The sequence below is a fragment of the Paecilomyces variotii genome (genome assembly GCF_004022145.1).
Source record: "Paecilomyces variotii strain CBS 101075 chromosome Unknown C8Q69scaffold_2, whole genome shotgun sequence".
Lineage (NCBI taxonomy): Eukaryota > Fungi > Ascomycota > Eurotiomycetes > Eurotiales > Thermoascaceae > Paecilomyces > Paecilomyces variotii.
The window spans coordinates 2,305,306-2,322,977 of NW_021167141.1; the positions used below are offsets into that span (position 1 = coordinate 2,305,306).

A 17,672-nucleotide genomic window follows, 5' to 3' on the forward strand; every position below is an offset into this window, starting at 1 on the left:
CATGTAATAATGATGATAATTGTTATATTATTTCTCTTGCATTCCTGCAGACAAGACCCCGCACGTGACATTTCGCCTCGGCTAAATGTTGTCGGGGCAACGACCCGTGATCGCCGTCCCAAAACGGAAAGACAAACAAACGCCAATCCTCGTGCCCGCTTGACGTTTGTTATCACCAGCTCCACGATTTCAGTTTTAGCTGCATCCTTTGTACTTTCAGCTATCATATCACGCCAATGCAGCTGATCACTACGGCTGCGAGAGCTGAAATCGACAACCAACTACGCCATTTCGTCTGATACTTTCTATCTATCCAGAAGAAAGGAATGAATCGAATAACAACGACCTCCTGATTTCTGACGCTTCGACGATTTTCAACAACGCCCGATGCCCGACGAAACCGAGTCGGCGATTGTATACTAACCGACATTCCCCAGCGATATTGAAATCAGAATATAACGGACCAAAATGGCGCGCGCAGCGAATATACCCGCGTCCTCGTCGCCCCCGCGGGCAGGTCGTGGTAGACCGCGCGCTACGGAAACTGCAACAACGGCAGCAGCAGCAGATGCGAAAGCTGCTGCGCTTTCGAAACCACGGAGAGGGAGACCACCCAAGGCACGCACTACTGCGGAACCGAAGAAGAGTACGGTGCTGAAACCGACGGCGTCTAGCGTTGCGAAGAGGAACAATGTGGTGGTTAATAATGACAATGACGATGATGATATGACGGATGATGAGATTGGGTCGATTGTCGCGAAGCAGAAGACGAAGCCTGCTTCTTCTACCGTGGGAAGGGCAGCTGCTACGACTACGAAGGCGACTAGTCGGGTTACGAAGACTGCGAAGAGCAATGCGCAGATTGACAGCGATGATGATGACGAATTGGCACAACCGGAAATTCCGAAGAGGAAAGTTGGTCGACCACCGAAAACGAAGCCTGTTGAGAAAGAGAGCAGTACACCACCAGAAGTGGCTGCCCCTAGACCGAGAGGTCGCCCGAGGTTGAATGCACCGAAGGCTCCTGCGGCCGGTGCTGGCGCGGGCACGCAGCGAAAGGTTACGACGACGCGGACTGCAGCGACTGCAAATACTGAAGCAAGGCAAACAGGCCGTGGGACTACGCTGAGCTCTTTGTCCAGTGTGAAGTCGAGTTTTCTGAAGGAGCCAGCAAAGAAAAAGAAGGTTACTTTCCAGGACCTTATCGATTCCGATGATGACATCCCTGTGGTGGCTGAATCTGTCCCGGCAAAGAAATCAACTGCGGCTTCAACTATGCAGTCAGGGTTGAAAGCAAAGCCTGTCCGCAAGGCAGCTGGTTCTGGCCGGGGACGCAAGCCTGCAGCTGCCAAGGACACTGTCCAGCCTCTGTCACCAAAGAAGGCTACGCAGGTTGCCAAGTCAAGCTCTCATGCTGGCTCTGATAACCCGGACGATGACGAGTTGAGCAGTGCAAAGGTCGAGGAGAAAGCGCTTGTCAAATCTCCTATTAGGCACTCTGAAAACACAGTGCTTGCTTCTCCCATTAAAAGAATCAACTTTGCCGCTCCTGCCTTTTCGCCAAGGCCCAGGGCTTCTGAAGACATTGAAAACAATGAAAATGCCACCCTGAGATCGAACCGCCCTGTCGAATTTGGCGATGCGCGCTTCATGGCCAGTCCTGCTAGGAGGCTTCCATCTTCACCCTTCCACTTCACGATGAAGGAGACCCCTCGCCGAGCTATGATTTTGAACAAAGATCAGGCTGACCCTAGCGCTCATCCGGAGCCCGCTGCTTTACGGGCTTCGCCCCTGAAGGCCTCCCCGAAGAAAGGTCCCCTCTTCAAACAGCCCGCCGGCAACTCTCCTAGCTCTTCGCCATTCAAGCTGTCTCTCTTGAAGAGCCCGGCTAAGCGTGTATGCTCTCCATTTAAACTGGCCCTGTCACCTGAAAAGGACCGTTTCCACAAGATGGGAGACAACGAGGACGCTGCGGAAACTGATATGATTTCTGGCCATCGCGACGATGGATCCCCTCGTCCAATCGGTTATCGAAGAAGTGAATCGGTTCAAGCGAAGACTTCTGATGGTGAAGTCTGGCTCGATGACCCATTTGTGGATGCCCCTGTGGAGACTGAAGAGGAGGCACTCAATATGGAAGATGAAGAAATGCCACAACAGCAGCATGTCACTACTGAAGCAGAAGAAGAGGATTTGGAAGAGCCAGTCGAGCCCGCTGAGGTGGAAATGCAACAAAATGAACTCCGCCACCATCACTTTGAAGTCGAGGAAGCGCAGGACGAACAAGACACCGAAGAACCATACCAAATAATAGAAGTGCCGCTTGAGACCAACGGCGAAAATGAAAATGTCGTCATTGAAGAACTACATCTCTCATCGCCGTCCCTCAATCTTGAGGTGTTCGAGGGACAGGAGCATCTCATAGACCGCAATAGCCCTGCAAGAGGAGGACCCGCCCAAAAGGATGGCGAAGAAGGGCAAGAAGAGGAGCGGGAGGAAGAAAATGAAGAAACAAATGGACCCGAGGAATTGCATGAGCTAGCAGCTGAAGAACCATGCCTTGATGATGCAGTCGACCGTCCCGTTGAGCAACATGCTAGGTCATCGCCTGAGCCTGAGATGGAAATGCAAGAAGATGTACCGGAGCGTCAGAGCCTCACAAAGGAAGAGATGCTTCAGGAGGAACAGCACGAAGATGAAGAAGCTGTTGAACAACCTGAGCAAATTACGGAAGAGTCCATGGATGTCGAAGACGCAGGGGATGATGCTGTCATGAGTGACTCCGGTATCCCTTCACCATATCGTGAACCCACGACATTTGAAATCGAAGAAGGCGTCGACGACAACGAAGGCTCCGAAGAACAGGAAGTGATACAGGCCGAGGAAGAAGGCGAAGAGCCGTCCCTAATCCTAGAAAAACACCTAGAGAATCAGGAAAACATGAGCCCGGCCGTTGAACAGACAGGTTTTCCCTCGCCATTCTCTGAGGCCAGAATGATTCACCTCAGCTCCCCTGCCTCATCTGTGCACCATTCCTACGAAACAGAGGAAAACATGGAGGAGGTACAACATGAGCCTCAACATATTCAGCCCTCACCGACCATGTCTCCTGCTAAGGAAGTTACATATGAGCCTCGTGAGGAAGATGATGCAGAGTCTGACACCGACCCTGTTGTGGATACCTTGCTGTTTGATGCCAAACGGGCTCGCCGAAGCCAAGTCTTTGTGCAACCGGCAACGCCTGGTTCTGTTCGCCAGAGATATAATGAAGACACCATCATCCAAGGAGACGAAGACGGCGCAGATTTAGGATTTACTCCGTTGGCCGCGCAGCTCAGCGAGTGGAAAGCCAGCACCCCAGTGGAGTCCCAGCCCAGACGTCCTCGGCGCCGAGGAGTTTTCTCTCTTGCTGGAAACTCAAGAAGTTCTTTAGCATCTACTCGGAAGTCGACACACGATCATCGATACCGACTGAGGAAGAGCTCGTCAACTTTCAGGAGATCTTCGCTCGGGCTTTCTATGTTTAACTTGGAGTCGTTGGAAGTTGAGCAAGAGGCTACGAGCGCGCCTTCTGTGGCCGAAATCCCAGACGCCCCTTCTCCGGTCCGTGAGCTCGACAATACGGAGTCTCTAGACAAGGCTGAGGCCGATAACGCACCCAGCGATGCACACGTTTACTCAGATGCAGATGAGGCACCAGAACTAGAGAATGAGGACCTTCTCCAAGAACCTGAGGAACATATCACTGATGAGCTAGTGCACTCTATCCAGGAGTCATTAAACCAGGACATACTTCTACAGTCCGAGGAGAACGTGGAAGCTTGGGACAAAGATACAGCTTCTGAACAAGAAGATGAACCGGCAGAGCCTCTCCCGTCTGCTGAGGAAGACAAGGAAAATGATGAAATGGCTGCGTTATCGCTTCCCAGTACTCCAAAGAGAGCTACTCCTGGTCATTTGCGCACAGTGCACACTGTGTCCAAGGTTCCTTTGAGACCAGAAGGCGTGGTGTCGCCGCTGAAGGTATCCAGGAAAAGAGCGAGGTCACTTTCCTCTGGACCGGCCACTCGAGCGTCCCCGAGAATTCGGGCTGCAATGACCAAAAGCCAGACTTCTCCGGCTGTGTCGCCTCGTAAGCACAGCCTTGCTTTGAGACCATCTCAACCGGAGTACTGTGATCAAACCGACGAGCCGGCCCGTGCCGACGACCCACCAACCAGTGCAAAGTCAAGAAGAGTCAGCTCTCCGGTCGACCCTTTCCAGGATGCTGCAGACGTACCACAAGTCCTCAAGGGCGTCACGGCGTTCGTGGATGTCCATACGACTGAAGGAGAAGACGCGAGTGGTATATTCATTGAACTCCTCACCCAGATGGGTGCTAGATGTGTCAAATCTTGGTCTTGGAATCCCAGAGCTAGCTTGTCCCCGGTCGACGGAGCTGAACCAAAGGAAAACAGGGTCGGCATCACGCATGTCATCTACAAGGACGGCGGTGTGCGGACTCTCGAGAAGGTGCGACAAGCAGGCGGCCTTGTGAAGTGTGTTGGCGTATCCTGGGTCCTTGAGTAAGTCTCCCTTATCGGTTCCTTCTAGCCGCAAGAAGGAAATCTGGGGTAATCGAAAGCAAAATGCTAACTATTCTTTAGCTGCGAGAGAGAGAATCGATGGCTGGACGAGGCCCACTACCTTGTTGATAGTTCCATCATTCCCCGTGGTGGTGCCAAACGGAGAAAGAGCATGCAGCCTCGAAGCTTGAGCAACGTCAATGGAACCTTGGTGAAAGCGGATGGACCTACCTACCCTCGCGCTGGTCGAGTTTCCGGTGTAGACCGGGAGTCAGTGCGGGAGTTCATCAGGCTCACTCCCCCTTCACCAGCCAAGCAGTCTCCTAACTACCAAGACACTTTCTCGACACCAGCCAAAGATACCTTCTCAGGATCCAGCCGGAGACTATCGCAGCAACCTAGCACTCCGGGGCAAAGCGGGTTCGATTTCAACTTCGACTTTGATCCGAGCAGCTTCTCCCCAACCACTCCGTATTACCTCTCCAAGGGAGCAAAGCTGGTCCAGCAGACCTGCCCACCCAAGCAGACGCGAGAGGGTCTATTCCCGATCAGTGGACGAATTGAAGACGAATCTAGCTCGAAACTGAGAGCCAAACTGGAAGCTGCTAGGCGGAAGAGTCTAGCCTTCAAACCGAGACGCGAAAGTCCTCTCAAGAAATAAGAGTCTTCTTTCTCTCCCTGTGTGTGTACTACATTACTTCTTTTGTTCAGATCTTCCGTTGATACCCGCTCTGGCGCGTGCTCTAAGGTGTCTATATCATGTTTTGTGTTGAGACATGGGTTGTTTCGAGTACTTGTCCCTCCACAGTGCAAAGGATTTGGCGTTTCAGGAAACAGCAAGATGTGCATTGGATTAGATTAGATTGGTTAGGACCTAGGGGTTGGATTACGGGGCAGGGCTTGGTTTTTCACTAGTTTTGGTAATCAATTTAGACAAACAGCTGTTTTATGTCTCTATCATATCTTCATTTTTCATAACTTTTCCCACTCGCCTTCCTCTTTTCTTTTTTAATAGAACGTATACAAACAGATCCAAGAGATAGATGACAATATTCTCTCTTAAATAGGATTACTCTCTTCCATCTCCTCGCGATAGAACCCAGCAACAAGGAACGCCAGCTCCAAAGCCTGCTTCTCATTCAAGCGCGGATCACAGAATGTCGTGTACCTCTCACTCAGACCCTCCTCAGTCAAACCACCCGCACCACCCACACACTCCGTGACGGCCTCACCGGTCAATTCGAGATGCATACCGCCGAGGAAAGAGCCCGCTTCACGATGGATAGCGAGCGCCTGCTTCAATTCAGAGAGGATATCGCTAAAGTGGCGCGTCTTCACACCCGACGGGGTCGTCTGGGTGTTTCCGTGCATGGGATCGCATTGCCAGACGGGTATGTGGCCTGATTTCTGAACGGCGGCGATATGAGCGGGGAGGTGGTCGGCGATTTTCTTTGCGCCGTAGCGCGAGATGAGGGTGACTTTTCCGATTTCCTTTGTTGGATTGACGACGTCGAGGAGAGCGACGAGTTCGTCGGGAGCCATGCTGGGTCCGATCTTGATGCCGATTGGGTTACATAGACCGCGGAAGAACTCGACGTGGGCGCCTGTGAGCTGGCGAGTGCGGTCGCCGATCCAGAGGAAGTGAGCGGAGGTGGCGTAGTAGCCTCTTGGTGGAGGGGTTCCGGATGTTGAGGCGATAGAGGCCTTGCGAGTGGATGGGGATGTGAGATCGGATTCAGGCAGAGCGTTGGGTGGGTGGCGGAGGAGACGGGTTAGGCTCTGTTCGTATTCGAGAAGGAGACCTTCGTGACTTGTGTAGATGTCGACGGTTTCGATGCCTCTGGCTGTGTCGAGGCCGACTGTGCGCATGAACCGTAATGAGTCCGTGACGCGGTTGACTATCCGTTCGTACTTCTCTTTGATTGATGGGCTGGCCACATGGCCAAGGCCCCAGTCTAGGGGAGAGTGCAGGTCCGCAAGACCGGATGTCAGGGACGCGCGGAGGTAGTTGAGTGTTGCGGCGGAGTGGAAGTATGCAGAGACCAGTCGGGATGGGTCTGGTCTTCGAGAAATGGCGTCTGCGGGATAGCCGTTGATATTGTCTCCTCGGAAAGAAGGCATCGTGACACCATTGATGGTTTCCATGGGGCTCGAACGAGGTCTTTGAATGTATTTAATTAACCGTGTGTGATATCAGGGCTGGTTTGGCTACTCACTTGGCAAACTGGCCTGCAATTCGAGCTATACGGACCACAGGTTTGTTGGCTCCTAAGGAGATATTATTAGCTTAGCTCCAGACCGAATAGTCATTATTTTCAGGGCTTGAATTGAATTACCCCAAATCAAAATCAGACTCATCTGTAACAGGAGTTTGACCTTGGCCTCGATCATCTCCTGGTTGCAGTAGTCGAATAGTTCAGCGCAGTCTCCTGTATATCCGCACATAGCCGTAAGTATCCGGACGGGGATTTGTAGGGCGACAATGGAGTCACAAGAAGACGACGACTAGACGAACCTCCCTGAAGAACGAAGGCTTTTCCCAAAGCGACATTCCTTAAACTCTTCTTAAGATTGACGATCTGTTCCACCACACTGTAAGCCTTTACAATCCACATCTGCTGCTTTTTTGAGGACAATAGCGCACCTCCTGCGGGGTTACCAGCGGCGGTAGTTGCTGCAGCTTCGTGAGCGCAGTCTGCACGCCTTCGGCGTCTTCGTATGTGACATCTTGCTTGATTGGCTTCGTAGTCCACGCTGCAGAAGCGATACATTAGTATGAGAGGGCAATGGGTGTGATTGCTGAGAAAAGCGACGTACAAGTTGGGTTCCAGTCCGCCATGACTCAAATCGGCCGATGAGGGGCACTCGTTTCCTTCTGCTGCAATGAAACCAATTCGAAAGTTGATGGTCCTCTCTCAAGCAACAGTTATAATGCGCAAAATGACAGATCTCAGCAGGTAAGGCCCAATTCTTCAGAACCTGAGTTCTGCAAACGGTCACCAGGGTTAACTAAACCCTGGAATTTTTTCCGCGACCAAAAAGTACGACACAAGATACTATGAAGGTGTAGCAAGGAGTTGGCAACGGGGCTTTCGTCTCGCAATAATGAAGCCACGAATGCGACTCGGAATATTCGACCGTCCAAGTGCAAAGACCTCCTGAGATCTGGAGAGATGCAATGCGCGCAAAGAATGTGTAACTTAACTAGAGAATTAATTAATTAATGACGGCGATTTGGAGAGCACCACTTATCGGAGGAGCTAACCCGATATGGTAATTTCGAGCTTCTCCCCGCCCGCTGCGCTCATCGAAGGAGCTTCTTAGCAACTACTATTACTTTACTTACTTACTATCTTGTATGCCCATTGACTCATTTCCACCTCCCACATCTCTGCATAAGATACAAGAAGCATATTAATCTCTCATACTACATCCAATATGGCTGAACCAATCCCCTCTGCCGCTAGACCCGACCCCGAAGCTGCGGAGGTCCCCAGCAACGCGGAAGACCGCAAAGCCGCCGCCGCGCTCTCTTCCCTAAACGACAATGAGATCTCCCAAGCAGACACCGATGCGGGCTCCAAGCTTCCTTCTTCCGCGGACCAGGAGGCCCTTGGTAAGGCGATGAGTCGGCTAGAGATCGTTGCAGGAGGAGGAACAGCTGCGAAGAGCACGGATACTGCGAAGAAGGCAGACGCGCAGAAGAAAGAGGCGGAGGCTCAAAAGAAGAAAACAGTCAAGGTTGCGGCGGAGGATGTGAATTTCTTGGTGAGTGTTATATTCCGAGTTCCTCTCAATCGTGTGAAAGGTGGAGGTCGATTGCATAGTGCCTGTTTTATCTGTCCATTGAGCTTGTTGATCATACTGTTACTGACTGGAGCTTTTTATTATCAGGTCGCAGAACTGGACCTCAAGAAGAACAAGGCTACGGAGCTTCTCCAGGCCCACGATGCCGATGTCATCAAGGCTATCAAGGCTTTCGTCTCTCCTTCCGTCACGGCAAACTGATTTCCATATACAATGTCCCATACAAATAGACGCCTACACGAAAGGGATATCGAGCGACCAGGTGGACAGGGACAGCGAATGTTTTATAAAATGTTCGCAGATACAATGAGGATGAAATGAGCGTACAGGATGTCATTAAATTAGCAAGCGACTCTTTACCAACTTGGTTTATCAAGATTGTTGGCGTTTATTGGTTATAGTATAGCTACCAAAAAGATTAATTGATTTACGGCCAAGCGATTCAACAATGTGAAAACGTAACTCATCATCTATTCGTTTCGATCGCTAATACCAAGGTAGGTGACCCATTTATATACATATGTACATATATGTCCAGGGCAAAAAGGCATAAACGGCACAGAAGTGAATTCTCTATTACCTCTGCTCCTCAGTTGTTGGCTTTCTCTCAATCCCTTTCCCTTCTTCGATAGTCCATGTGAATACCCAACCCAGCAGTGCTTCTGCTGCCAGCGCCCACCAAATAGCGCCGATAATATTGTGCTTCAATCCCATTCCCAGTCCCCAACCTCCAATGACCGGGCCCATAGTGCGTGCAGCACTCGAGATACTTTGCGCAATGCCGTGCAGTGTCCCGAGGACCGCACGTTCCGAGACAGAGTTATTGACAAGGATGATGTTAGCAGGGAGAGCAAATGTTCTCGAGATCACCTGCAAGCCGACAACGATTGTAAAGGCTGGCCAGACTAGCCATGGCTTGGTCGGTATGAGCACGAGGAATGGCATGAGCATGTACGCAACAGGCGAAAAGGGGAGAAACGTGCGGTACGACTTCAACGTTCCAAGGTATGACTGCACTCTGGGATACACGAATATCTGCAAAGGCAGACCGATGAGCCCAATAACAGCGGTGGCAAGACCAACACGCTCACTAGACAGTCCAAGACCGCCGCTGAAGTGCAAGCCATGTCTGCTGCTTGGGGGCATGCGTGGCATCGGTAAGAAGACGAAAATCATATTATTGAATGCACTGGTGTGAAACGCCAGCAGGAAATGCGTTAGGAGGGTTAGAAGGACGTTCTTCCTCCGTAGCTCACGTAAATTGCGTTTCTTAGGTTGAGTGTGCCTTGGTTGGGCAGGACTGGGTGGCACAGATCTATAGCCCGTACTACCTTCCAAGTCGATGGACGTCGTAGCATCAGCTTCAGTTGCAAGAGGTTCGTAGTGGCGAGGATGCCTGCGAAAGACACGTCTCGCTATGATTTTACCCAATTTACGTCCGGGGTCGGTCTTATACCTTGCAACTTCATGTGTCTAATGCTGGTTAGGGGTTTGCAGACTGAGATTGAAAGCTGGTGCATAACCTACCTCGTCGAGCCCAAGCAGAATGGCTAGGAACGATGCGAATATGAATATCGCGCTGACGACATTTGGCAGAGCATACGGCCAATGCTGCATCCACCAGACACCATCCTTCCCCCCAAGCAGCGATCCGGGGCCGAGTAGTGAACCATATCTTTTCACTGGATCTGCCAGGATACCACCGAGGATGGGCCCAATGATTACGCCGACATTAAAGCACATGGGCAAGATCAAGAATGCTCGTGACTGGTACCTGTCCTCAATTAGCTTCTTGCGTATTTGGAATGAAATGGCTTGTCTGTAAGAGTCGAGAGCATTTCCTCTTGTCACAGACGGCAAGACGTACTTTTTTTCTTGAATGATTTCCGCTATCATTGTCCTCATCACTCCAACATTACTGTTGAGGGCGCCACCGATCGTACGGAAGACAGCTGCTGCAATGAACGACCTCGAGAAGCCAAATCCCAGACACGAAACACACGTCCCAAATAGGCCTATCATGAGAACTCTCTTTCTCCCCATCCAGTCCGAATCCGCTAGACGTCCCCAGAAGACCGCTGTCAAGAATTGCGCAGCTGTGAAGCATCCCTGCAGAATACCAGCTTGAGAGGAAATAGTCGAATCCGGCAGAGATGGATCAAAGGACCGCAGCTGGTAGAACATATACGCCTGCAGGGACGTTTGAGTCAATGGCTCCGACAGACGCGCAAATGTGAGGATGGCAAGCTGGCCCTTCTTCGGGAGTGATGACCATGTTACCGGCTTCTCCGTCTGCGATCGATCTGTTGCTGCTGCCGCTGTCTGTGCCTCATCTTGTTCTGTAAAAGAAGAACGGCGCGGGCTGTTCGGGTCGATTGCTGGAGAGAGACGGAGCAGCCTTCGTCGCGGAGACGACTCCGCAGCATTGAGTGTGAAGGAGTCATCACTGTCATAGCTATTTCCGTGATCTGAAAGGTCAAATCCTTGGGAGTCGGTATCGGAGTCCTGCGGTATTACAGTATGAGGTTCATTCTCGCGATCATCTGTATTTTTGAGGACTGAGGTATTCCTGGTCATGCTCATAGAATTGGATTCGACGCCGTCCACCGCCAGATCCGACCGGGTAGATAGCAATGAGTGGGTGGGGTGTGCTCTTGGGCAAGTTCAATACACGTTGGTAAACGGATAATAATTCTTTATCAAAATCGACTCGGGTATAGATAGGTAGGCTAAATGCACATTCGTCACATGATATAATTTTTCAGTACGCAGGAAAAATCCAGGACAAACGAATAGAAATGGCGCCTTTGGGCGTCAAGATGTTGCGAGAGGGGTCCAAAGGCTATTACCGACTAAACCCGAAGCAGGATCTAGTTCAAACTAAGTATTTGGTTAGCTATCGTGGAAACCGAAAGCAAAGAGGAACTCGCTAAAGCAGTGGAGAACCGCTTTCACGGATCTATTTGCTTCCTCCATTCCGCTTTTGATTCAATCCTCTTAAACACGCAGAGGTGATCTCATTCAGCAACCAGCTTCTACGCAATATAATCATCGCGAGGAACATCGTAAGGCACTTGTAGCAATCTCTGTGATAATCGATTATCAATAACTTGGAGAAAATCTCTGTAATTGGGTTCTAGTCCAGGTTATCACAACGATGGGAGTATATCAACTGCTTCTCTACTCATGGATAGACTCGTTCTGTTCTCTAAAACTGGCAGAAAAAAGAGCTCTGTCCAGCTGCTGTTTACGCTGTATCGGTGGTCCCCTTTCTATGATACTCACTATAGAATCGAAGTCAATGCAGGTCTTACATACTATATCAGCCACTCTGCTAGATAGAGCCCAGCTCATGTAGATTAAGGGGAAGAAGATAAATGATTATGGTCAACACGATGAGATATCACACGATGTTATTTCTTGGAGCGAAGCTCGCTGAGCATGAATTCTATAGCAACTAGCTCAGCCTATTTATCTCTGTGTGTGGAGCCAGAAGGCGTGGGAGATTCCCGACAGGAGGCCTGTCTGTAGGCAGGCTCCGACATTATTCACTTCCAAGACAACACTTCAGGTGAAGGAGGGCAAAGCGTCCTTCCTTTGTCTTCAACCATCCATCTCTTCATCCTGTTTCAAAGGTGACGGATATCGAGCTTTCTTAGCTGAAAGCATCCTCACCATGTCATCAGAAATGGCTTTCGAGGAATCAATGAAAAAGCTCCTCTTACATGGGGACTACTCAGACATGAAAGTGACTTGCCAGGGGTTCACTTTCAATGTCCATCGTGCCATCGTCTGCAGCCAGTCACATTTCTTTGCAAGTGCCCTGAACGCTGGTTTTGAAGTAAGTTAACAAAACTGGCATTTCTTCCAACTTTCACGACTTACCTGTTCAAGGAATCAATGACGCGTATTGTCAACCTGCCTGATGATGACCCTGGGACGATTGAACGTGTGCTTTCGTTCCTGTACCTGCAGAAGTACAATCAAAATGGACACATCGTTCCAATGGACGATGATGCAGAACCGAAGAAGCCTGAAACTGAGCTCAGTGAATCCGACATCGAAAACTCAGTTTCCGAGGACTATGCAGGCTGCTCGGCAGACGTTGAAGACAAAAGGGCTATCGCATACAACAACATACGAGTCTACATAGCCGCTGACAAGTATGGCATTGCTCCTTTAAAGTCTCTTGCCGGTAAGCAGTTCGCAAGCTGGACAAGTTCCAATTGGAACTCCGAAGCTTTCGACGATATAGTGCAAGAAGTGATGACCTACGTACCTCCACATGATTTACATCTTCGGGACGTCGTTATCGAAACCATATCAAAGAACATTATTTCCCTTGTAAAAAAGGGGAGTATTTTCCAACTTATGGATACTCACGGCAGCCTTGGATCCGCGGTTATCGCGAAACTAGTGCAAAGTGATAGAGTCATGGCTACAGAAACAGAAAAACACGCTGTGCTCGACAAATTTGCGCAAAAGTTGAACGGCCGTCGCTCCTGCAGACATTGCGGTGGGGCTATGAATGTGAGGATAGAAAAAGGGGAGTGTCTAGATGGCATTATCCGTTGTGCTTCGTGTAATACAAGGCATTGAGGTGAGATCTCGAATCATTCCATTGGAAGTCTAACCGTTCATCTGCTTATTTCACAATAGCCTACGATATCAGTTATTGGCGGTACATTGCGAATATACTTGATAGACGGGAGCCGTCTGACGAGATTGGAAAACCATGCGGGTAATAAGGGTCAAGGGGATGGACATAGTTTACTGGGACTGAAAGGCTTTCAATACCCCAAACAGAGCTCGAGTCTGTTTTCAGGACCTGTTGGGAAGCATCTGTGTTTATTGCCATTCAGTATCTTACCATCCATTAAGATCGGAACCTAGTCTCAATATCATCATTCTAATGACAATTTGCAATCCGTACACTCACACAACTGACAATATTGCCGCGTGTTTGAACCTTTCCAAGAGGAACTAGAGCTATACTGGACTATTTGATAGTCTATAGATTCTTTTGGGCCATGGAGACCCCTTTATCGCTTTCTATAGCTAGTAGTATACTCTTCTAAACAAAAACAAGGTCCCCCAAGTGGAGACATTCCTCTTTTTCAACGCAATATAATTCCACACAGCCCCCTCCAAAAAAACAACTCCATCATCAAACACGATGAAAAAAAAAAGTAATTTCTACTTTCAATTGCGCCGACCGGGATTCGAACCCGGGCCGCAGTCTAGTCCAGCTAGAAGACAATGGGAGGACTGCATCGTAACCCCTTGACCATCGGCGCTATTTTGTTCCATTATTTCTTTTATTCCAATTCACAATCCTTATCATTCCTCTCCATTTGAGGACGGCAAGAGAAAAGGCCGAATTCAAAGGGAGAAGTCCTGTCCCACATCGGAGTCCGGGTAAGAGCCCACATTAAATACTTTTCCATCAAAGTACTTTTTTTTCTTCCTTCGTAGCAGTGGCGAAAATTTTCTTTTAGCTAGGTATGATCCACTTGAGAAACTGTGTGTTCAATAATCTTTGAACCGTGGATGGAGGAACCCCACTTGATTCTGGATAATTTCATTTGCATACAAGAGATCTGGGCTTTTCATGATAATCTTCAACGCCTCTACTCTAAGGAGAAATATTACAAGATCATCTTGACTCTATGAGGTATTTGGTAGACCATAGTTCTCTTACAGCTGACCACATAAATTATTATCCGTTGACATTAATTATAAAGATAAAGAGACTGCTTTTATAGCTAGCCAGGCTGCTTGAGATGCTCTAAGTGAGTTATGTCTCCATAAAGAGGAGCTCACAGTTTATGGAAACCCGTCCCTGGGCCCATTGCGCCGGAGATATCAACTAGTCACTGGGAGCGAATGGTCTGGCCACCTTCCCACGTGTCTCCAGCGTCTAGCGTCTGGAATGCGGCCACGGAGCCAGCTTCCACGCAGATCATGTTCTTATAACCATCATCAGGACCAAAGTCACTCATTCCCTTGGCCTTCTCGATCCAAGGGTTCCATACGACTACGTCATTCAACCCCTCGCGAGTGATAGAGAAGAGCGTCTTGTCACCCTGAGTGGTAACGACCTCGATGGGAACCTTGGGGTCGAGTCCCTTATACACGCGATCAGTCTCCCCCGTGATCTCGACAGCGGAAGACGACTCAACGTGCTCGCTGGCGTTCTGAGTCTTGTCAATGTAGGCTTTTGACTTCAAGTTCTTGATGCGGATCGCGGAGATATCCTATAAGTGTCGACCTGGTTAGAGAACGCGAATTTAATATAATGGGATTGGGGAACATGTGCTCTAAGGTACCTTGATGTTCAGGTAGGAGTGCAACAACACCTGGAACTCGAAAGCCTTGGAACCCTTATTCTGCACCTGCAAGGTCGTCGTGAGGCTATCCTTGGCCAATGTGACACTGTACACGAGCCCGAACTCATATGGCCACGCCTTCTTAAACTCCTCACTCAACATGGTGTGGGATAGACCGAAGTCGAGCTTGACTGCATCATCAGCCTTCTCCTTGTCCTTGCCAAGAGACTCAGACGATGATTTGCCTAGAAACTCCCAAGTCGAGTTCCGCGCGAAGCCATGCTGGGGAAGTGCAGAAGTTGCGTGGTCCTTTGGTGGAGGACCGAAAACCTATACACGAAGAAGCTCGTCAGCTTAGCTACTCTAGCCAAGGCCAGCGCAATGGATCCTTAATGCGATATCTGGGCGTTTCCAGACCAGGGCATCCTTACCGGGAAAACAACTGGAATACCACCGCGGACGGGCTTGGAGCCATCAAGATGGGCCTTCTCACTTAGGAACAACTGTTCCTCGCCGTTGGCCAGCTTCCACGACGTCACCGTTGCTCCATACAAAAGCACAGTGACGGACTGTCCACTGGGCAGTGAAGCTTCGATCCTGCCTTGCTCAATATTGACAGTCGGCTGAGGAATATTAGCGCCGACGCCAATCGCGGAGGGCTTCTTGGAGCGGTCCATTATTATGTATGTCTGTGCTGGCGTTGCCTGGATATCACTCTGATACCTCAAGTCGACAATGGTACCTCTTGCCTGGTAAGTGGGGGAGAGGGAGGCTTGGATTGACCAAGAAACTGACGGGATTAGCTAGATTGCCTGTATGAAGCTTTATTGCCCACTGTTTATCTGGACAGATCAGTGATTTTATAAGGTAGCAGAACAGAGAGACGATTGACGGCGGGGTTGCTGTTGCTGAAACGCCAGCGGTGTCAGAGAGTTTGGCTGCGGGGCTCGACATCATAGTTCCGTTCCAGGCACGCAAGACGCGAGGCAGCAAAACGATCCCTATTATGCGATCTAGATATCAGAATACTAGTTTCTCTTTCTTTCAGATCATATTCCCTGAATCAGTAATATAGGCCGGTTTCTGCGCAGCTGTCCCGCTTGTCTACTCATTGATAATCACTCGATCATCTTCCTCGAGCTTCCGGCCCCGCCATCACGTATCCGGCTCGGTCAGGTACACTTCGAGATCCACAAAGTGCATGTTTAGAGGCCTGTACCTATTTTTGTCATCTTGAGGGAACTCGCAACTTGTCTCTTCAATCCCGCAAGTAGCGCTTTGAGAGTAAGTATCCATGACAGAGACCAACAGTTCATACTCATGCGGGTATTATTGGCGATTTAGTTCCGTTCTCAAGCGGAACTACTGTACATATAGATCCACTGACGGATTTATGACATTTGGATATACATACTCCTGCCTCATAAAATGTTAGTCATCGAGACAGTGAAGTGCACGGAGAATACTCACAGGAATCAATGCATGCATGCGCTATACATAATGCCCAGTATTCACCCATGCTGCCAGAGAAAACTCGTCCCACCTTCGAAACTGACACCTTCAATACGTCGAATCTCTTCCTGTGACAGTCTCCAACCCAGAGCTTGTATATTCTGTTGTACTTGCTCGGAATTCCGGATCCCAACAATAGGAATCGCGCCCTTATTGATATTATAATTCAGCGCCACCGCAGGAATAGTAACTCGTCTTGCCTCTGCGATTCGTCTGAGGACCGCAACAACGGGCTCAAGTTCATGTATAGGGTAGCTGCTGAAGCGGTACGTCCGTGGTGGTTCATTCCCTTGAGAGTATTTACCCGTTAGACGACCCTCTGCGAGCGGTGCATAACTCTGGAAAACAATCCCTCTCTCGCGACAGGTTCGTATCAGTCCGTGTGACTCTGGATGTCTTCGTAGGATCGAGTACTCGCACTGGTTCACCGCAAGTGGAATACCATGTTTCGCCAGAGCATCCGCCATTTTGATCATCTCATGCGCATCATAATTCGACACACCAACCGTTCGAGCCAGTCCAGATCGAACACACTCAGCAAGACCTTTTGCGACAGTCGATATCGAACTCGAATGTATAGGCCCATGCACAAGATAGACATCAACATACTTCAACCGTAAACGCTCCAAAGACCCTCGAAGCTTCTTGACAATAGCATGCCATCGCAAAATCACATTAGTCATATCCGGAATAGGAAACCACTTTGTCTGAACAATGAACTCCGATCTGTTAAGTCCCTCAAACAGATCCCCACAGATCTTCTCACTCTCACCACTCCCATACGCCTGCGCGGTATCAATCCAATTGAGCCCCTCATTCCGCAACATCTCCCAAGCATCCTTGATACGAGGCAACTCATCCGGAGTATAATGCCAAGTAGCTTTATCACCCCATGCCCATGCTCCTACACACATATACGGAACGAGGATATCTTCAGATGATCCTCTCAATCTCAACTTGCTGTGCGCATCGGGTATGATGTCCTCTGATAAGACGTATGCATCTTCGCTGCGTATTGCGTCAACCGGTTTCGGATGCGGGTGATGTATACCCTCTGTGGCGGACATGCCAATGGTAAGGCCACATTGTAAGACTCCTTCTGCCATGGATCTGATGATATCGCTCAGATTAAAAAATCAACGTCCGCGTACCCGTATTCTATCGATGGGAAGACCATACAACAAAAACTCGTAGCGGAAGGTTGTAAAAGGGGGTTAGGAAGGGTCCCCCTAATACCTTATGAACATCGAGTGGCTCATGGAGGCGACGTTTTCACTATTCAGGAAAATATGTAGTCATAATACATCATTCCTGGAGGCAATCTGGACTAGTACTTAGACCATGCCATACCCCCCTTCTGACAACGGATCTGATTGAGCCAGCGGGAGAGAATGCGAGATAGCGCCACAGAGGTATATATATTGAAATACATGTACTAACATGAAATGTGACTCCGACC

General features: G+C 49.6%; 7 protein-coding genes and 1 non-coding gene across 8 annotated transcripts; 3 read left to right on the forward strand and 5 right to left on the reverse strand.

The window, feature by feature from the left end:
• The first annotated feature begins 181 nt into the window (after positions 1-181).
• On the forward strand, positions 182-5,511 carry C8Q69DRAFT_457534 (hypothetical protein). Its single transcript, XM_028629911.1, has 2 exons — positions 182-4,565; positions 4,647-5,511. Exons 1-2 carry the CDS (start codon positions 469-471, stop codon positions 5,224-5,226), a joined length of 4,677 nt encoding a protein of 1,558 aa, XP_028487674.1. The 5' UTR covers positions 182-468; the 3' UTR covers positions 5,227-5,511.
• C8Q69DRAFT_457538 (phospho-2-dehydro-3-deoxyheptonate aldolase, class II) lies at positions 5,512-7,807 on the reverse strand. The gene is made up of 6 exons (XM_028629912.1): positions 7,383-7,807; positions 7,210-7,319; positions 7,081-7,144; positions 6,902-6,994; positions 6,782-6,833; positions 5,512-6,726 (listed from the first exon to the last, which is right to left on the reverse strand). The coding sequence occupies exons 1-6, from the start codon at positions 7,402-7,404 to the stop codon at positions 5,625-5,627; spliced, it is 1,443 nt and encodes a 480-aa protein (XP_028487675.1). The 5' UTR covers positions 7,405-7,807; the 3' UTR covers positions 5,512-5,624.
• Positions 7,808-7,897: 90 nt separating this feature from the next.
• On the forward strand, positions 7,898-8,823 carry C8Q69DRAFT_457541 (hypothetical protein). The gene is made up of 2 exons (XM_028629913.1): positions 7,898-8,333; positions 8,460-8,823. The coding sequence occupies exons 1-2, from the start codon at positions 8,004-8,006 to the stop codon at positions 8,571-8,573; spliced, it is 444 nt and encodes a 147-aa protein (XP_028487676.1). The 5' UTR covers positions 7,898-8,003; the 3' UTR covers positions 8,574-8,823.
• C8Q69DRAFT_496319 (major facilitator superfamily domain-containing protein) lies at positions 8,824-11,223 on the reverse strand. The gene is made up of 3 exons (XM_028632255.1): positions 10,240-11,223; positions 9,900-10,146; positions 8,824-9,845 (listed from the first exon to the last, which is right to left on the reverse strand). The coding sequence occupies exons 1-3, from the start codon at positions 10,953-10,955 to the stop codon at positions 8,949-8,951; spliced, it is 1,860 nt and encodes a 619-aa protein (XP_028487677.1). The 5' UTR covers positions 10,956-11,223; the 3' UTR covers positions 8,824-8,948.
• A 788-nt stretch (positions 11,224-12,011) lies between these two features.
• Positions 12,012-12,971, forward strand: C8Q69DRAFT_516927 (hypothetical protein; the record flags this gene model as incomplete). Its single annotated transcript, XM_028633403.1, has 2 exons — positions 12,012-12,213; positions 12,267-12,971. The coding sequence occupies exons 1-2, from the start codon at positions 12,049-12,051 to the stop codon at positions 12,969-12,971; spliced, it is 870 nt and encodes a 289-aa protein (XP_028487678.1). The 5' UTR covers positions 12,012-12,048.
• A 608-nt stretch (positions 12,972-13,579) lies between these two features.
• On the reverse strand, positions 13,580-13,669 carry C8Q69DRAFT_t47. The gene has a single exon. It is a non-coding gene; the product is annotated as a tRNA-Gly (tRNA).
• Positions 13,670-14,245: 576 nt separating this feature from the next.
• On the reverse strand, positions 14,246-15,378 carry C8Q69DRAFT_442210 (galactose mutarotase-like domain-containing protein; the record flags this gene model as incomplete). The annotated part of the gene is made up of 3 exons (XM_028628822.1): positions 14,246-14,629; positions 14,702-15,031; positions 15,133-15,378. The coding sequence occupies 3 exons, from the start codon at positions 15,376-15,378 to the stop codon at positions 14,246-14,248; spliced, it is 960 nt and encodes a 319-aa protein (XP_028487679.1).
• A 392-nt stretch (positions 15,379-15,770) lies between these two features.
• On the reverse strand, positions 15,771-17,418 carry C8Q69DRAFT_157803 (putative aldo-keto reductase family protein). The gene is made up of 2 exons (XM_028625622.1): positions 16,172-17,418; positions 15,771-16,121 (listed from the first exon to the last, which is right to left on the reverse strand). The coding sequence occupies exon 1, from the start codon at positions 17,317-17,319 to the stop codon at positions 16,213-16,215; it is 1,107 nt and encodes a 368-aa protein (XP_028487680.1). The 5' UTR covers positions 17,320-17,418; the 3' UTR covers positions 15,771-16,121; positions 16,172-16,212.
• Between the last annotated feature and the right edge of the window lie 254 nt (positions 17,419-17,672).

Excerpts from the sequence above, each read along its gene's own strand:
- C8Q69DRAFT_457534 (XM_028629911.1), top strand. The coding sequence starts at position 469 with ATGGCGCGCGCAGCGAATATACCCGCGTCCTCGTCGCCCCCGCGGGCA. Across the intron at positions 4,566-4,646 it reads GGCGTATCCTGGGTCCTTGA|CTGCGAGAGAGAGAATCGAT; the intron begins GTAAGTCTCCCT and ends ACTATTCTTTAG.
- C8Q69DRAFT_457538 (XM_028629912.1), bottom strand. The coding sequence starts at position 7,404 with ATGGCGGACTGGAACCCAACTT. Across the intron at positions 7,320-7,382 it reads GGCGGACTGGAACCCAACTT|CGTGGACTACGAAGCCAATC; the intron begins GTACGTCGCTTT and ends TCGCTTCTGCAG. Across the intron at positions 7,145-7,209 it reads CGCTGGTAACCCCGCAGGAG|ATCGTCAATCTTAAGAAGAG; the intron begins GTGCGCTATTGT and ends GTGGTGGAACAG.
- C8Q69DRAFT_457541 (XM_028629913.1), top strand. The coding sequence starts at position 8,004 with ATGGCTGAACCAATCCCCTCTGCCGCTAGACCCGACCCCGAAGCTGCG. Across the intron at positions 8,334-8,459 it reads CGGAGGATGTGAATTTCTTG|GTCGCAGAACTGGACCTCAA; the intron begins GTGAGTGTTATA and ends TTTTATTATCAG.
- C8Q69DRAFT_496319 (XM_028632255.1), bottom strand. The coding sequence starts at position 10,955 with ATGAGCATGACCAGGAATACCTCAGTCCTCAAAAATACAGATGATCGC. Across the intron at positions 10,147-10,239 it reads GAAATCATTCAAGAAAAAAA|GTACCAGTCACGAGCATTCT; the intron begins GTACGTCTTGCC and ends AATTGAGGACAG. Across the intron at positions 9,846-9,899 it reads TTCTGCTTGGGCTCGACGAG|ACACATGAAGTTGCAAGGTA; the intron begins GTAGGTTATGCA and ends AACCAGCATTAG.
- C8Q69DRAFT_157803 (XM_028625622.1), bottom strand. The coding sequence starts at position 17,319 with ATGGCAGAAGGAGTCTTACAATGTGGCCTTACCATTGGCATGTCCGCC.